This window comes from Haliaeetus albicilla, chromosome 5 (assembly GCF_947461875.1).
Source record: "Haliaeetus albicilla chromosome 5, bHalAlb1.1, whole genome shotgun sequence".
Taxonomy (NCBI): Eukaryota; Metazoa; Chordata; class Aves; order Accipitriformes; family Accipitridae; genus Haliaeetus; species Haliaeetus albicilla.
In genome coordinates, this window is record NC_091487.1 from 17,261,505 (window position 1) to 17,280,115 (window position 18,611).

At 42.9% G+C, this 18,611-nt stretch overlaps 1 protein-coding gene across 2 annotated transcripts; it reads left to right on the forward strand.

The window, feature by feature from the left end:
• The first annotated feature begins 898 nt into the window (after nucleotides 1–898).
• Nucleotides 899–8,149, forward strand: LOC104310935 (alpha-1-antiproteinase 2). 2 transcript variants are annotated; one of them, XM_069783561.1, is made up of 6 exons: nucleotides 900–1,004; nucleotides 3,748–3,848; nucleotides 4,271–4,410; nucleotides 5,312–5,582; nucleotides 6,204–6,351; nucleotides 7,186–8,149. In XM_069783561.1, the coding sequence occupies exons 2-6, from the start codon at nucleotides 3,829–3,831 to the stop codon at nucleotides 7,378–7,380; spliced, it is 774 nt and encodes a 257-aa protein (XP_069639662.1). In that variant the 5' UTR covers nucleotides 900–1,004; nucleotides 3,748–3,828; the 3' UTR covers nucleotides 7,381–8,149. The 2 variants fall into 2 exon arrangements, with proteins under 2 accessions (XP_009917673.1, XP_069639662.1); XM_009919371.2 differs by having other exon boundaries at nucleotides 899–1,004; nucleotides 3,748–4,410.
• Nucleotides 8,150–18,611: the final 10,462 nt, after the last annotated feature.

The window sequence follows — 18,611 nt, forward strand, 5'->3', positions numbered from 1 at the left end:
AGGAAAACAAAGAAGGGGAGTGTCAAGACAAGCTTTATCTATATTCTGTCTCCATGTTTATCTGTGTTTGCAATGACAAAATTACACGTGAGTAAACAAGTACAAAGGAAAAAGAGTCGTCACAAATGGGGAAACATATTTCATGTCACCGCTCAATCGTGGTCCTTGTTGTTAACTGGAAAAATTCAGTCAGTTTGATCCACTAGAATCTTATTCGTATTGGAAAAAGTTAATAGAAACAAGCAGTACTTTTTTTCATTCCAACAGTTTAAATTTGTGTGAGAGGGACAAAGGGAAGGAGAATTGGGTGCGCACATGCAGTAAGTCCATGTGTGGGAGTAGAGAAAACGGCTTGCTACTTGTATTGCCACCACCTGCCTGACGTGCACACAGAACTGAGGTATATGAGGGACCACATCAGTCAGAGTAAGAAATGCGTCAGGGAAACATGTCTATCACATATCCTCTCAATGGCATGCGATTGCAGTCAGATGGAGAAGGTACAGGCAATTAGTTCAGAGTCCATATTCAGGCTGAGGATCTGGAGGAAGATTTGGCTCTGGTCAGGCTTTGGAAGAGCACCGAGCTGCTGTGGTGTGTGGCTGTCAGCTCCATGTGTGCTTCAGCACGGCACAGGAAGACTGACTTCTGGCACAAGGAGTTAGCATCTGTTTCCAGTAGTTCCAGGCACAACCTCCTGGTTTCCAGTAGGATCCTAATTACACAATGTTTGCGCTAAGCTCCTCCACATGGTCAGAGGTAACAGCTACTATTCAAATGACTGAGGTTTGTCAGCTCCATTGGCTGAATTGCAGAGGTCATCCTTGGAAACCCTATTTCACCAATATTTGTTCTGTTTCCTCTTTTTTTTTCCGGTTGTCTCTAATTTTTATCAGGTCTGTTTAATGTTTAACAGTGCAAATTAAGCAGAAGATGATGTAGCAGTATAAGTAACAGTGTGGAAAAGAGCATGGTCAGCTGAATGCAGCAGGGCTTCTGATTTTGTAAGTACTGCACATGTATTTTTCTTAGAGCCTTGCAGATGATGCTTTCTGCGGTTGATAGCATTTTCATGTTAGCTTAGTTTCATTTGTCTGCTTGTGACTTGGTTGTGTGCGAATGTTGCAAGGAAATATTAATTAAGCAAACATGCAAGGGACCAGTGGGACCTCTTGTTCTGGAGGAATATGCTTAGCCTGAAATTAGAATAAAATAACCTTTGAAGTAATGGGGACTTATTAAGCAGTTGTTAAAGCAGAATGCTGATGAAATCACCTTTTAGGTTGGAAACAACCTTCACAGTGACTCAAAATTAGCATAATCCCACTAGTGACTGAACAACCAGGTCCAATTTATAAACTCTTCTAGTGACTTAATGTATAAAACAGCCACTGAATTGCTAAGGCCAGGCTCTCTAATTAGGACTGGGTTGAGTGTAGAGGGTGGGTGGAAGACCACAGTTTAAATTTAAGTATTGCTTTTATTCCTATAGGCAAACTAATCTACGGTTTGGCAAAGAATTATTTTCTGAATTTCCAGTTTGCAAAAATACAGCCCAGTTTTAATAAAGCCTGTCCAGTTTTTTCAGCTTTGAAATGGTAGCAAAAAAATATTTGTGGCTGAAATTTTCTAATTTCAAAATATTGACATTAATGTGATTAACATCTCTAAAGGGAAAAATATGTAGGGAAAACTTGATGACAATATTCAGTGTTTTCCAGCTTCTGGTAGAAGTACTTCTTTAATATTTCTGTAGAGAACTGTGATACTAAGAGAAGTTTTTTTATCTGATCTGTTACAGTAGAAGTTAAAAACAGAGCCATGCCTAATGTAAGCTTGCTGCAGAAAAAACATACTCTTTGCTTCAGAAGTTCTTTGAAATTTAGGCTAAGCTCTGTTTGGACACAGGAAGTGGTCATGGACAGACAAAAATTATCCTCTTTTTCACTTAAGTGTGCAATATCTCAACTAGAGAAAAACAGTCTATGAAATGTTAAACAGCAAGTACTTTTGAAACACCCTCTGTACTACATGATTGCTTCACTTGTCTGCAGTACATAAGGGGGGGGGGGGTTGGCTGGGAGGAAGAGGGACAGTTCTGCTTAAAAGAGATGCAAATAGTTGAATCATATTCCCATCTAGGGCTATACTCCATCTTTCGGTTTAAGGAAACTAAAATGTAGTGTTACCACTTCTTACTGCAGGTCACTGCAGTGGTCACTCTCTGCTCTCAGACATACTCAGCGTACTCAGATCCTAGCTGATATGAGAACACACAGCTAGTGTATATACTTGCTATAAAAACAAGAAAGACCACCACAGCAATAAAAAAAAAAATAAAGCAACTGATTAATCACCAAGAATCCTGGAACTTGGGCTGCCCTCAGAAGCTCTATCTAAATCTTGTTTAGATAGTAGATAGAGTCATCTTTTACATCTGGCAATGAACACAGGACCAAGAGAACTTCACCTTAGCAGGACACGGGAAAATGCATTCCTGGAAGAGAAGGATACAAACAGGCTGTGTTGGCTGGAAACCAGAAGAGGAGTCATAACAGTAGAAAAGTTCTAGAAAAGTTTTCACATAGAAGCTGCAAGGGCAAAAAGCTTCTTTTCATAGATAGCTTGTTACATTTCTGAAGACAGTTTATATGAGATTCCTCCCCAGAATAGCAGGGAACTGAATTCAGTAAACTACACTTGTTCCAGCTCCTATGGAGTGCAGGAGGCTTATGTGTAGTATATCCTATCAGCATTAGGAGAACAAGCATAATGAAGAAACTTGTCGTCTCCAAGGGGATTAATCTGAGTGTCCTTTGATTTCCAAATGGGATCTGTGCTCCTCTTTTTCTCTTGGACCCAGGTCCTTCCTCTGTCTCTAGAGGAAGCCACACATCCCACACAGGTTAACCCATGTTAAGGGGCAAACCACCATTTAGCAAGTTACAAACACTTGTTGCAGCTCCCCAAAAGGAGGGTCCACTCATCCAAAACATCCAAACATGCATCTCATTACCTGGTGCAAACCTGCTGCTTCCCGCATGTCTTTATGCCCACTTCTGAGTGCCCTGCTGCCATGCCACAGGATGCCCCAGGCTTTTGCCTTGAATTTTGCCTTGAAGTTTATGTAGATCCATCACTTATCAGCTGTGGCCAATGACTGGCCATGTGAGTAACTCATCATGAAGGAAACAGGGGCGTGATTTTAACAAGCACCGAATAGTCCGTGATAGCCATCTGTCCGAGTGCTGCTGCCCTGATGAAAGGGAGGGAATTTATTCCACTTCCAGTGAGAAGTGAGCTGCCTCACATTTACCAAACTGCATTTGGGCAGGTGCTGTGGAGTATTTGATGTCTTTGAAACCCACACCCTGTCTTATCTCATGGTAACTTGTTTGTTTGGATGTATCCTATAGGAGGCAATGATCCAGGGAAGATAATGTCATTGTTAATAGAGATTATTATGGACTTTGGCTCTATACTTGCCAAGGAAGAAGAGAATTGCCTTTTCAGGGCAGTTACAATGGAATGTTGTGGTTTTATTATGCCTGACATTTTAGTTTATAATTTGGTTGAATTTATTAATGACATTTATCATTGTGTCCATGGGCACTTTAAATATCCTATGTACGTTAGATCTTTACATTTGCACTATATAGTATTTATGCTAACAAACTATTCATTATTTCTTACTACCAAGATCATCATTACCATATGCTCATCTAATGACTGTTTATTTTGTGACAGAATAATTTGAAAAGAAGATGAAGTATCTCCTGTGCCTGTGTTTACTCCTTGCTGTTCTTTGTGCCATAACCCATTGCCGCCATGAAGACATTTGCCATGAAGTCAGTAATACTAATCTGCGTGATGGAGCAGAAAATTTATTAACACATAACTGTAGCAAGCAAGGTTCTAACTATGCAGATTTTGTATTTAGATTTTACAAGCAAGCTATATCAAAAGAAGCTGATAAAAATGTTTTCTTTTCTCCTGTGAGCATCTCCACTGCCTTTGCCATGCTGGCTATTGGTGCTAAGTCAACCACCCTGTCTCAGATTTTTGAAGGACTGGGCTTTGACGATCTGACTGAGATTCACATGCATGATATACACGAAAGTTTTCATAAAGTTTTAGCAGTACTGAACTGTACTGATGTTAACATCACATTAAATATAGGGAATGCCCTTTTTACAGCTATTGGGTATAAACCACAGGAGACATTTTTAGAAAATACCAGACAATTTTATGATGCAGAATTTTTTTCTAGCAATTTCAATAAACCAGAAGAAGCTAAGAAGCAAATCAATAAATATGTAGAGGACAAAACCAAGGGGAAAATTCCTGAATTAATTGGACATCTTGATGCAAGTACTGTATTGGTTCTTGTTAACTACGTTTATTTTAAAGGTAAGATATTTAACATAATTTTCCAATAGGTGATTTTGATGCAAACCAAAAATTATAGGGAACTCTTGATGATTTATTAGCAGAGTGACTATTTAGGAAAGAGCTAAACCGTGCAGGATCTTCAAAGTAAAGATTAGGTCTGGCCAAAAGCAGGGCATCTGATTGTTGAGAAACACTGATTGTTTGATTTTCGCCCAGTTTTCCTGAAAGCTGTGGACAGAGAAGTTCCACTCTAGTGGACTGCCTCATAGACAGGGACCCACTGCATGCAGTCTCTCTGGTCTGAGGGCATAATGACTGAAGACGTTTCCAAGATCTCTGTGCTGACTGTATGTGCCAGTCAAACTTAGGGGACTGACATCCTTGCACTTCCAGAGTCCCCAATATTATGGTAGATCTACTAGGTACGCTGCATGAAAACTTGGGACATAGCATTTTGAGGGCCTGTGCTTCTGGAGCCCTGCTTGAATGTTAGGATCCTTTATTCTGCTGACAAATTCCGCACCAGGCTGAGTGCAGTCATCTTGAGTCGGGTATGGCCTAACAGGAAAGGCATAACAAGATCTTGTGGCTGAATGTATAAGGGGTTGAATTTAAATTACATAAAAGGCACAGGTAATGGTAACATATGGCTACAATAGAAGCAGGACTCTCTCAACTGGTCCTCATCAACCTTTGGTTGTTTTTCAGCAAGACAGGACTTACACTAACTACGCTGGACTTACTGCACAGCTAAAATGCTTTATTGTGTGTTATGCAGGACATTGAAGTGATTTAATGATCCTCTTCTCCCATAAACAGCCCTCCAACATCCTAACATTTAAGTTGGTCTGATTTGTATCAGCCATTTTTTATGATCTTCACAAGGTTGAGTGCAACATCTTCTCTCTTCCTCCATTAGCTGCCTGGGAAAAGCCTTTTGATCCTTTGCATACATATGAGGATGATTTTTTTGTGAACACAAATGTATCTGTTAGAGTCAACATGATGCAGCGTGACAGTAACTATGACAGTTACTACGACCAGGATCTCTCTTGCGAGGTGGTAGAGCTGCCTTACCAGGGCACTGCACGAGCATTGCTCATTCTGCCTGATGATGGAAAGATGAAGCAAGTGGAAGATGCTCTCTCCAAGGAAATGGTTTGTAAATGGCATAACAGACTTGTGACCAGGTAACTCTAGAGAGATGGATTACTGTTTTTGAGGACACATCATTATTTTTAAGAGAAAGCATTAATTTCAGATCACCTCCTCCTGGATATAATGTCCTGATTTCATAAAGCGGAGTTTTAAGCGATTCCCAAGATGAGTCAGAGCAGACCATAGTCCATAAGCAACTGCAGGCTTTCTGACCTGACAGAAGGGGACACAGCATTGTAACAACTGCCCCAAGACTTGCTTGGCTACCTTTTGGCTACCATACCTCTTCTTTCATGGTGCTAACAATTCATTTGCTTCAATGTGTCTTAGATTTTATCCTCCTTTTCCCTTCTTTTAGCCTTTCCACAGTTGGTCTGCTTACTCTCTGTAGCCCTCTAGCCAAAAAACACATAGCTGCGTTTGTGGCACTGGGAAGAAAGAGTGGTAATGAAGAAATTAGTTTATTTTTCTAAAATCAAAGAGACAATGTAGGTACAGATGCCAAAATTGCTCAGGGTATATAAAAGCTACCATCAAACAAATTAGCAATCAAAAGAATGCTTTCAAGTGTCACTGAAGTGCATACTATCCAGCCTGCCGGCTGAAACAAGGCTGCAATGCTTCACTTCTGTTTCATTTTCTTTGTTCAACAGGAGATTAGACCTGCGGTTACCAAAGATTTCTATTAGTGGATCTTATGATGTTAAAAACCTGTTCCAGGAAATGGGCATTACTGAAGTATTCTCTAGTAATGCTGATCTGTCTGGAATTAGTGGCAGCCATAATCTTTGGGTTTCACAAGTAAGTGAACAGACGGAGATGTTAACGGGGCGGTGGTTGGTGGCTCTAATCAATTATATCTGGGGTTTTTAAAGACTTACTTTCCCTCCTTGTCCTACTGAAGTTATAAGTAAAAACTCACAATGACATGTAGGGGCTTGCTTAGTAGTTGTGCTTTTCTACAGAGAGGGTCTGCTGTCCCACCTTTGTATTATTTTAATATTATTATTAAAAGGCTGGATATTAAGTACATAGAAATGTTGGACAAGATCTTAAATGATTTCTTGGCACTGGAATATGATTGCTTAGATAAGATTGTGTCAAGTAAATTATAAAATAGGAGTATATTATGATATTTGTGTGGATTAGTACCTAATTTTTTAATATCCTCAAAGTTTCCAAGAAACATCCAGTTTGCAGTAGCAGAATTTCTCCATGTCAGTTTAAACTACGTTTTAATGTGGCAGAGATGCCAAATACTGCCCCTGTATTAGCATTTAAATAGCAGTCTCCCATTAACCTTGGAATAACAGAGAAAGTGTTGCTGGAGGAAGTCCAAACTATCTAAGAAAACAAACCAGCGAGTACATGGGCTGTTACTGTCCCCCTCTACTCAGCACTGGTGAAGCTGCATCGACAGTGCGTTCATTTTTATTTTTGGCTCTCCCCATTCAGTCCTGACGTGGAGAACACTCCTGTTGCAGGCCATTTGAGATTTACCATACAATAAAGTTTTGTCCACTGATCTTTATCACTCCTTTCGTCTCCTAAATATTCCATAAAAAGAGAGTTTATCTTCACCTCCTGCTTGCTGTCCCATGTATAAACCACAGCATTTGCTCCTTTCCCCTGCAGGCAATTCACAAGGCCCTGCTGGAAGTTGATGAGGCTGGAACTGAGGCTGCAGGAGCCACCGCCATAATTGTTACCAGAGTTCTGCATCCTTCTGTTACCATCAAATTCAACAGGCCCTTCCTTATCTTGATTTCTGACAAAGAAACCAGCACCACACTTTTCATGGGGAAAATTGTCAATCCTACTAAGAAGTAATTGCTGAGTTATTGGGCATACTGGTATTCGGCATGAGTTATAATGGCTACAGTGTTTGCACATATGGGCTAGTTAGTGCTAGTAACTACCCTCTGATTGAGGGATATTCAGAAGTAAATGAGGAATTTCCTTATCAAATTAATAAGCAAAAAAATTGTAAAAAACCCCCAACTACTGACAGTTTTTCAATGTAATATTTTCCCTAGTTGAGTAATTCAAGTTATTAATACATTTTCCAAATTTTCCTTGGAAGACAATTTTTTGTAAAGTCTGCTGTTATTTTTACAAGTGAATTGTCTCTGCTAAGTGGTTTTGTCCAGACTGCTTTCAGGTCTGGATTACTCACCAAAAGCTTTATCCCAACAGGTAACAAGTCCCTCACAATTCCACTACATCTTCTCCAGGACTTGCAGACAATCGGTAGTCACCTGAGCTGGTCCCTACAGAGTCTTTTCTTCCTTATGTAGCTCTTTGCTGCCTAGGCCATTGTTGTTTACCCTCAACCAACCTGTTCTTTCTCACGTGTTCCAATTCTTTACCTAGGACATCTTAAAGAAACATTGACAAAAAAGATATAATCCCTGAGACAATAGACTTATTCTGCTGTAACACTCACTGTAAGTGTCTTTTTGCAGTTCACAGGGTCAGCAAAAAACTTTGAGAGACAGCGACATTAGGCATGAACTGTCAAAGAGGTGTCCTGTGACAATGTCATCCATGAATTATTGCTATGGCTGATGAATAAAATGAACATTGTCATTTAAATCCATCACTTAAGAACTGACTCCAGTCTCTTCCTACCATTTTATAATCTTTTAAAATCAACAAAAACTTTCAGTCATCCTTATTAACATAGCAGGGTGTCTGTAAAATACATTTTAAATGCTGTTAAATAAGTCCGACTTTTCTCGTATGGAGATGGTGATTCTTTGCATTCTCTCCTTATGTGCCTGCTTGGGTAAAACCTGTTTTCAAGAAATACGTAAACACTCTCTTGCTGTTGTGGGTCTGCGGATCACCCACTCTTACTGCAGTGGAGCACTGGGGCCCAGTGCTCAGCCTTGCTGAACTCTATATGAACCCTTTATGGCACAGCTGCTGCCTCAAGGAGAGGCTGACTCCTGCTTTGACAGCTGCTCTCTCACTACACTGCTTTGACTCGTGCCGTTGCATATTGACCCTTGATAAATTCTTTGCAAGTGGAGTTTAGTCCCTGTCCCTGGGAAGATGACACTGCTGAATGTACATTGCTCATTCCTACAGTGGTCCTGGCAATGTGCTGTAAGCACTGCAAAGGAGATGCAAGCCCCAAATCCACAAACAAGCCTCCCACCCCGGACATCTCTCTGGCCCTCTGACCTTGGTCCACCCTGCGCAGAGGTGCTTTACTGAGACTCATCAGTGCTTGTAGCATGGGTTTGGTGTATGGGAGGCTATGCTTCTGACTCAGGGGGACTTGGAGACTGCTGCCTTGTACGAGTCCCTTTGCTCCAAGCAGCAAGAACTCAATAGAAGCCCTGAGCTATTGCTTCTGCTAGGGCAAGATACCATCACTCAGTGGACTGGGAGATACCACACCTCTGCGCAAAGCAGCGGCTTTTACAGAGTTGAGATCAATGATAACTTGCTGTGGTGTGAGGCAGCCTGCTCTGTGGTGGCTGAACAAACTCAACGAGAGCTGGGAGCAGCTCCAGTGAGATCCCACCCTGATAAATCTGTGCACTGGTGCTGATTAGAAGGTAGGATGGTGAGATTTTTATCAGTGGGGTGGCAGAAAAACAGGTTCTTGGCCTATTGCTAAAGGGAAAAAGGTTAGGAAAAATCTCATGGTTGCTAGGACAGAGTAGAAGCTTTGGGAAATAACACATGAAGCAACTTCCTGCCCCATCTACCTCCCAGGCCTTTGCTTTTGAGAATGGAGGCAAGGAACTTCAGGAGGAGAGCTGTGCTGGGAGTTTTCACACTGGAGTTTGAGCAGTGACTTCTCCTGGCAAAAGTATCAAACAGGGGAACTTTGAATGCTGGATGGATTTGAGAGTTATCTACCAAGATGTGGAGCATCACCACAGTTGTCCTCCAGCGGAGGAACTTCACACTCCAGACCAGCAGGTTGGCCTGAGCTGTGGCAGGGACCTGGAGCGGGAAGAGGGATCATCTGAAATCTCTCTGGAAGGGGAGGATGTGGGGAGGACAGGAAACAAATTAGTCTTGTGCCATACATACGTGGAAGGCACAAAAATGCCTGTAGTTCACAGTATGGAGATCCATAGAGCCTGGGGACTGAACATACCTGGCTGATGCTGCTCTCAGCACAGTCCTAATGATATTCTCTAGGAACTGGACAATTCTGCAAATTTTTTGTGGACAGAGGGGGCAAACTGTCCTAATTCCAAGAAAATCTAATTTCATTGGTCTGCCTTGCATCATTTGTTCTCGTTGCTTTTGTCTGTCTTAATATGTGGTAGGGAACGTTCTTCTTCATGCTATTTAGTTGGATTAATGGTAGAGAAGGAAAGGAAGGATTCTGATAGACATAAGCTGAAATTTTCATTTAGGGATTGTGTATTCATTATATCTGTGGTAAACACATGTAATTTTTAATTTCTTTCATTCATCTGTAGGTGACCTTATTAACACCCTTTAATCTTCCACTACAACAAAACCAGACCTGATTAGGACAGCTTAATCCCACACGTGCATTCCCTCAGTCTATGGGACACCTGGATCCAAACTAAGCCCTGAAGAGAACTAGAGCTTCTTTATACCCTAGTAAGTGTTGTCCACCTTACTTCCTGCAGTGACAGTCAGCAGAAGGGGATAACACAGCTTACAGTGGAGTGTGTGACCCCCTATCATAAACATCCAAGAAAAATAACCTGCAGTGGGTCCGTTAGCCCTGACCTGACATGCTTACAGGAAGCTTTGAGGAAAACGACTTACCTAAAGATAGCATATCTCAGCTGAGAACCCTGTGGGGGAAGATGGACCCACTGGACTGGGTCCCTGAAAGGCAGCCTAGCTGAGCCCCAGCAGGTCTGAGTGCCAGACTTCTCCTGGCAGCCTCTGAGCCATGTGGGAGATGGTAAGTTTGTTCTATCTGACCTTGTTTATGGTCCACTGGGACTCTGTTTGCTGATGAGATAGCTTCTGTCAGTAAAGCTCTGTTTGCTTTGCCCCATGGCAGAGTCCATGCAGTATGCTGTCGCAAACCATGAAGCAGTGGGATTGCAGGGCTAATGCAGTATGTGTCCAATGCATTTTACCTTTCATCAGTAAGTAAAGGAGCTCACTCAATGCCAAAAGGCACAAAGCAATCAAATAATCTCAGAAACACTAGTTGCTCAAATAAGCCCTGCTATTCAGATGCTACAAGTACTTTGGACTTTCCTTTCTCATTCCCAGCTATGCGGTTTGAACCTCAACCCTGATGTCTGGAGAACTTGCCCTTGAATGTGTACACCAGCCCTCTCCCCACAGTTATGTCATCCATTCATCCCTTGATCACTGCTACTATTTCAAGGAAATGGGAATTCACCGAAATGTAAGCCAGCCGTATTCTAATTGTTTCAGTAGATTCAGTACAACAAAGGCAGCAGGCTTTTTCCTGTACTCACACTCATTTCAAGCAGAGAATCACTAAGCTCTTAAAAACCAGATGATTATGATAGTTCCTGGGAAGGGTGGTTTTTGACTGTGTATTCTGAGAACCAAGAGTACCTTTATGGCAGCTACAAGGCGGTCTCAGTGCCTCACGACCCAGCCCATCTTTGAAGAGTCAGACAATATATTCTATAAGCAGAGGGGACAAATCTCACCATCACTAGCCCTTGTTCTTGTGGGGGACTTGAACTTACCAGGTGTCTGCTGGAAATACAATACAGCAGAGAGGAGACGGTCTAGGAGGTTCCTGGAGTGTGTAGAAGACAATTTCCTGACACAGCTGGTGAATGTCCCAAGTAGGGAAGGCGCCCTGCTGGACCTGTTGTTTGCAAACAGAGGAGGACTTGTGAGTGATGTGATGGTTGGAAACCATCTTGGGCATAGTGATCACGAAATGATAGAGTTTTCAATTCTTGGAGAAGTAAGGAAGGGGGTCAGCAGAACTGCCACCTTGGCCTTCTGGAGGGCAGACTTTGGCCTGTTTAGGAGACTGGTTGATAGAGTCCCTTGGGAGGCAGTCCTGAAGGGCAAAAGACTCCAGGAAGTCTGGACATTCTTTAAGAAGGAAATCTTAAAGGTGCAGGAGCAGGCTGACCCCATGTGCTGAAAGATGAACTGGCAGGGAAGACTGACCTGGTTGAACAGAGAACTTTGGCTGGAAATCAGGGAAAAAAAGGGAGTTTATGACATTTGGAAGAAGGGGCAGGCAGCTCAAGAGGACTGCAAGGATGTCGTGAGCTTATGCAGGGAGAAAATTAGAAGGGCCAAAGCCCAACTAGAACTTAATCTGGCTACTGCCGTAAAAGACAATAAAAAAAGCTTCTATACATACATGAGCAAGAAAAGGAGGGCAAAGGAGAATCTCCATCCTGTATTGGATGTGGGGGGAAACATAGTGACAAAGGAAGAGCAGAAGGCTGAGGTACTTAATGCCTTCTTTGCCTCAGTCTTCAATAGTAAGACCAGTTGTTCTCTGGGTACCCAGCCCCCTGAGCTGGAAGGCAGGGACAGGGAGCAGAATGAAGCCCCCATAATCCAAGGGGAAATGGTTAGCAACCTGCTACACCACTTAGACACACACAAGTCTATGGGCCAGATGGGATCCACCCAAGGGTACTGAGGCAGCTGGCCAAAGTGCTCACCAAGGCACTTTCCATCATTTACCAGCTAACCGGGGAGGTCCCAGTTGACTGGAGGTTAGCAAATGTGACGCCCATCTACAAGAAGGGCTGGAAGGAGGATCTGGGGAACTACAGGTCTGTCAGTCTGACCTCGGTGCCAGGGAAGGCTATGGAGCAGATCACCTTGAGTGCCATCACATGGCACCTACAGGACAACCAGGTGATCAGGCCCAGTCTGCATGGGTTTATGAAAGGCAGGTCCTGCTTGACTAATCTGATCTCCTTCTATGACAAGGTGACCTGCTTAGTGGATGAGGCTGTGGATGTTGTCTGCCTAGACTTCAGTAAAGCCCTTGCCACCATTTTCTGCAGCATTCTCCTGGAGAAATTAGTTGCTCGTGGCTTGGACGGGTGTACTCTTTGCTGGGTAAAAGTCTGGCTGGATGGCTGGGCCCAAAGAGTGGTGGTGAATGGAGTTAAATCCAGTTGGCAGACAGTCACAGGTGGTGTTCCCCAGGGCTCAGTATTGGGGCCAGTTCTGTTTAATATCTTTACCAACGATCTGGACGAGGGGATCCAGCGCACCCTCAGTAAGTTTGCAGAGGACACCAAGTTGGGCAGGAATGTTGATCTGCTTGACGAAGGAAGGCTTGACAGAGGCATCTGGACAGGCTGGATCGATGGGCCGAGGCCAATTGTATGAAGTTCATCAAGGCCAAGTGCTGGGTTGTGTGCTTGGGTCACAACCACCCCATGCAACCCTACAGGTGTGGGGAAGAGTGGCTGGAAAGCTGCCTGGCAGAAAAGGACCTAGGGGTGTTGGTCAACAGCCAGCTGAATATGAGCCAGCAGTGTGCCCAGGTGGCCAAGAAGGCCAACAGCATCCTGGCTTGTATCAGAAATAGTGTGGCCAGCAGGAGCAGGGAAGTGATTGTTCCCCTGTACTGGGCACTGGTGAGGCCGTACCTGGAGTACTGTGTTCAGTTTTGGGCCCCTCACTACAGGAAAGACATTGAGGTGCTGGAGCGTGTCCAGAGGAGAGCACTGAAGCTGGTGAGGGGCCTGGAGCACAAGTCTTACGAGGAGCAGCTGAGGGAGCTGGGGTTGTTTAGCCTGGAGAAGAGGAGGCTGAGGGGAGACCTTCTCGCTCTCTACAACTACCTGAAAGGAGGTTGTAGCGAGGTGGGTGTCAGTCTCTTCTCCCAAGTAACAAGCGATCGGACAAGAGGAAATGGCCTCAAGTTGCGCCAGGGGAGGTTTAGATTGGATATTAGGAAACATTTCTTCACCGAAAGGGTTTTCCAGCATTGGAACAGGCTGCCCAGGGAAGTGGTTGAGTCACCATCCCTGGAGGTATTTAAAAGACGTGTAGATGTGGTGCTTGGGGACATGCCTTAGTGGTGGATATGGCAGTGTGAGGTTAATTGTTGGACTCGATGATCTTAAAGGTCTTTTCCAATCCTAAATGATTCTATGACTCTCTGATTCTATGACATGCATCTAGGTAGCTTTTAGGGGTATAAAAATCCCTCATGTCAGTGTTACTCCCTAATCCAGCTTTCAAGTCTTGTCTCCAAAGCACAAAGGCACAAGGGTTTCCCAGCAGAAAAAAGTGCAAGAGAAACATGAACATTTTTAAATGCAAATGTTTCACTGAAAGCTCTATATATCCACTGCAGTGGGAGCTAGAATGAGTGTAAATTCTCAGGAGGGAAAGGAGCATGAAGACCACCACGGGCAATGTATCTCCAAGTCCTGTGACATATCCTCCGAATCTTACCCATCGATCCAACATTCCCTGTTGGGTAGTGCACCTCTGCCCTTACCCTTATGGGGCTGCTTTGATTAGATTTAAACTGAACACAGGTATGATATCATCCATTCCCTGTAAACTGTTAGCCAGCAAAGACTGATCTGGAAATATCCTTTATTAAGTTTCCAGTCCCAGGTATAACAGAGAGTCCATTTTTAAATAACTTAGTAATTGTGCTTTCCTCAGACTAACAGTTTTAAAGAAAATTATAATTCATTCATTTCATGTAGATGTCCTTGACTATGATTAATATTCTGGTTACACAAACTCAGCTCAGCGCTGATCTTGCTGCAAATGACTTTGCTGGCTTCTTGCAAAAGAGAATTTCCATGATGAAAGTAGCTTTTCAGTTCAATCCTACCCCTGGAGATTAATTTATTACAAGTGAATTAGCCTGATTGTCCTGGTTTCAGCTGGGATAGAGTTAATTGTCTTCCTAGTAGCTGGTACAGTGCTATGTTTTGAGTTCAGTATGAGAAGAATGTTGATAACACTGATGTTTTCGGTTGTTGCTAAATAATGTTTAGTCTAAAGTCAAGGATTTTTCAGCTTCTCATGCCCAGCCGGCAAGAAGGCTGGAGGGGCACAAGAAGTTGGGAGGGGACACAGCCAGGACAGCTGACCCAAACTGGCCAAAGGGGTATTCCATACCATGGGACGTCACATCTAGTATATAAACTGGGGGGAGTGGCGGTGGGAAGATCTCCGCTCGGGGACTAACTGGGCATCAGTCAGTGGGTGGTGAGCAATTGTACTGTGTATCATTTGTACATTCCAATCCTTTTATTATTACTGTTGTCATTTTATTAGTGTTATCATGATCATTATTAGTTTCTTCTTTTCTGTTCTATTAAACCGTTCTTATCTCAATCCGTGAGTTTTAGTCCTTTTCCCAATTCTCTCCCCCATCCCACTGGGTGGCGGGTGAGTGAGTGAGTGGCTGTGTGGTGCTTAGTTGCTGGCTGGGGTTAAACCATGACACTGATTTATACGAATGAGTCTTTATTTCTTTTATTTTTGATTGCATTCAGTTTCTTTTCCATAAGCCATCTGGAAACAAACTACTTATGATTTATTAATTTACTAAACAAGAACCGACCCTCTGTGGTTGGAAAACTTCTATTAACAGCAATGTGATGCTCATATGGATGGTCTGAAGACTTTCCTTTACTTGTGCAAATATCTTATTAAGGAAAAGTTGCTATATTGTTTACTATATCTCATGTAGGAAGCACAAACCACATGGAAGATGCTCTGCTGAAGGAAAATGTTCGAAAGGAAAAAAACAACATAGAATAAGATAATTCACTAAGTGTTGCCATTGTCATAAGAACTTTGATTGCAGCCAGGAAAGAATCTCAGAGGAAGAGAAAACATCTGTGCACAGAGATGAAAGATGTAATGAAAAGTGGGTCCTAAAATGCATATGAATGCAAAAGAGAGTATATGCCTAGACATCGTTTAGGTATGCTGTTCACACAGATGCAGATTCTTTAGCTATCAAAAAAGCCACACCATGTCTTGCATATTCAAGGGACAGTTACTGGAATGTATGACTTGAATTGTTTTGTTGTTCCTGTATCTTCTACCTTGCAAGTCTGAGCTCTATCCTTCTGGTAAATCTTATGGGTGAAATTTTAGGACATTTTGGGCCTCAGTTGCCCCACCCAGAGACTACTACCTCATGCCTGTGCCCGTCATTATGCTGTGTGTCATAGTCTTGATATATTCACAGTTGTGTCAAGGGTGACTGAGAAGAAGCATCAAATAGAGGCAAATATGCTGCAGCATTTCAGCCGCTTCAAGGTTGGCAGGGTGGGAAAGATGGTGCAGCAATCATGACAGAAAGCCTGTGTAGGTACAGCCTAGATATCAAACTGTCCTGTGGAAGCATATTAATGTAAGTCACTGATAGAAATGGGATTGCGTTGACCTGCCAGAATGTGAGCTGCAGAGGCTAAGGGCAATGACACAGTGTCTTCTTTCACCTCCATTGGAAGAGGGAAGAGAATTGTTGCATTAAATGATCTCGATGTCCTGTCAGAATCCTCAACATTCCAAAAGCTTACAGCATCAACGACTTGTTTAAGAACAGGCATATGAGCAATGGAATCATATATAAATTTCATTTTATTGAATATATTCATTCAGCTAGCTGATCTGCCTTCTGCTTCTTCACTGTGGCCAACAATATTAATCTCTTTAATAATAATAAATGATGACACTTTGCAAGGTTTAGCCCTAATACTTTCTACCTGGCTTTGGAAGCAAAAAAGTATAATTCCAAAATATCTACATAAGGGGTTTTCTTAGTGTTTGTTTAAGGCCATGTCTGCAACAGAACCATAAATAATGTAAGGCATCAATTTAAATTTAAATAGTAATGCTAAAAGGTTTCTCTGTGTAGACAACTTCATTCCAAAATGAGAACTTTTATTCTCTGGTGAACGTGTCACTCTAAAAGTTGTTTGCATAAGAAGGGTTCCTTTACACCATGAGAAAAAGGTCTGTAGGGCAAATTCTGCTAGCAAAATGTTATTGTTTCAGTATATCACTTATGAGTAGTAAGATCCTTGCAAGAAGCGAAGCTTTTAGTGTGATTCTGCCACACTGCTTTCTGCAGGTAGAACTGGAAGTATGGAGCCTCAAGTTCTGGGGATTATAGGAAAAGGAGCCCAGTGCCACCATCTTCTGGTAAAATCAAGGAATGGACATGACAAATTCTGTCTCATTTTGAAACCATAAAGAACAGAGTCTTTCTGGCTTGCTGTTACTGTGTCAGTGGGAATTTTGATTTTTGTAAATTTTAGCTGCAGGATTAGTGAAATGCTGTACTTGGGCTGACTGCTGTTAGGACTATGGGTTTGGTATTATGGTAGGTAGTTCATATACAGATCTGATCAGCAGTGGGGAAGGAGGCAAATTAAATATTAGAAATTATTGGGAAAGAAAAAAAAAGCAAATCAGATAGGAACATTGTACCACGGTCTAAATCTCTCAATCATCCACACATGGATTAGACCATGTAATTCTGGTCCTATAATAACAGAAAGGATAAATAAGAACAGGAAAATCTTTAGAAAAAGGCGGTAAGGTTAATCAAAGGTTTGGAACAGCTCCTGTTTGCAGTGACAGATCTTCGGCCTGGAAAGAGACAACTTGGCATAAAGAAAGCAAAAATTATTTGTGGTACAGATTGGGTGAATGGAGACAATGTTCACCATTACCACATCTAACGCCAAAGCTCCAGACCATCATCAAATCCAGTGATCAAGTGCTTCAGTCACTAGGTTAGTAAGCAAAAGATTAGTACAGCTGAGTTAAAAAGGAAAATGGTGTGCCCTGCCCTGTTTTGCTGCTTGACTATGCAGCCATATGAGACAACCACAGGACAAGAGCCTTGGTTTGAGACTGAGGGGAAGAAGGTGCAGTTCCCTTTCCAGTATTGCCTTCAGGCTCCTAAATGCAGCTCCCCACCAGTGTGCTCCCATTCAGAGGTGTTGAACACCTCATGCGGGGCATTTCGACACCTGACGTAGCTTGGAGCTCCTGCTCAGGAGCCAGATGCTTGGGAGCTTGCAGAGAGGGATGTCTCTGTTGACCTGGCCACTGCTACATATTACCATAGTTGTCGCTCCTGGCACAGACTCTTACCTATACTAATGCTCTTTTCCAAGAAGATGGTGAAATTCTTCACCAATACAGTCAAAAAAAATTAGTATCTTCATCATTTACACTGTATTCCTTTTGAAATTTGTATTTGATAAGAATATCTGCCAGATGACATTCTGAGTATGGTTCAGCAATAAGTAAAAAAGCAAACGTGAGCAGACCACATACACATGACAAAATCATTTTGGATTACAATACTTCTTGTGTTCCCTTTTCCTCAACTTTTATATTTAAAATTCAATTATCAAGATTTCATAGAATCATAGAATGGTTTGGGTTGGAAGGGACCTTAAAGATCATCTAGTTCCAACCCCCCTGCCATGGGCAGGGACACCTTCCACTAGACCAGGTTGCTCAAAGCCCCATCCAGCCTGGCCTTGAACACTTCCAGGGATGGGGCATCCACAGCTTCTCTGGGCAACTTGTTCCAGTGCCTCACCACCCTCACAGCGAAGAACTTCCTCCTGACATCTAATCTAAATCTACCCTCTTTCAGTTTACAGCATTTACCCCTTGTGTTATCACTACACTCCCTGTTGAAGAGCCCCTCCCCATCTTTCCTGTAGGGCCCCTGGAAGGCTACTATAAAGTCTCCTGAGAGCCTTCCCTTTTTGAGGCTAAACAACCCCAACTCTCTCAGTCTGTCCTCATAGGGGAGGTGCTCCAGCCCCCTGATCGTCTTCGTGGCCCTCCTCTGGACCTGCTCAAGCAGGCCCATGTCGTTCTTATGTTGGGGTCCCCAGAGCTGGACACAGCACTCCAGGTGGGGTCTCACCAGAGTGGAGGGGCAGAATCACCTCCCTTGACCTGCTGGTTACACTTCTTTTGATGCAGCCCAGAATGCGACTGGCTTTCTGGGCTGCTAGCACATGTTGCTGGCTCATGTTCAGTTTTTCATCCACTAATACCCCCAAGCCCTTTTCCACAGGGCTGCTCTCAATCCACTCATCACCCAGCCTGTATTT

Bases quoted from the DNA above. Each gene is read 5' to 3' on its own strand.
- LOC104310935 (XM_009919371.2), top strand. From the start codon at position 3,765: ATGAAGTATCTCCTGTGCCTGTGTTTACTCCTTGCTGTTCTTTGTGCC. The intron at 4,411-5,311 runs GTAAGATATTTA...TTCCTCCATTAG, and splicing joins TAACTACGTTTATTTTAAAG to CTGCCTGGGAAAAGCCTTTT. The intron at 6,352-7,185 runs GTAAGTGAACAG...TTTCCCCTGCAG, and splicing joins ATAATCTTTGGGTTTCACAA to GCAATTCACAAGGCCCTGCT.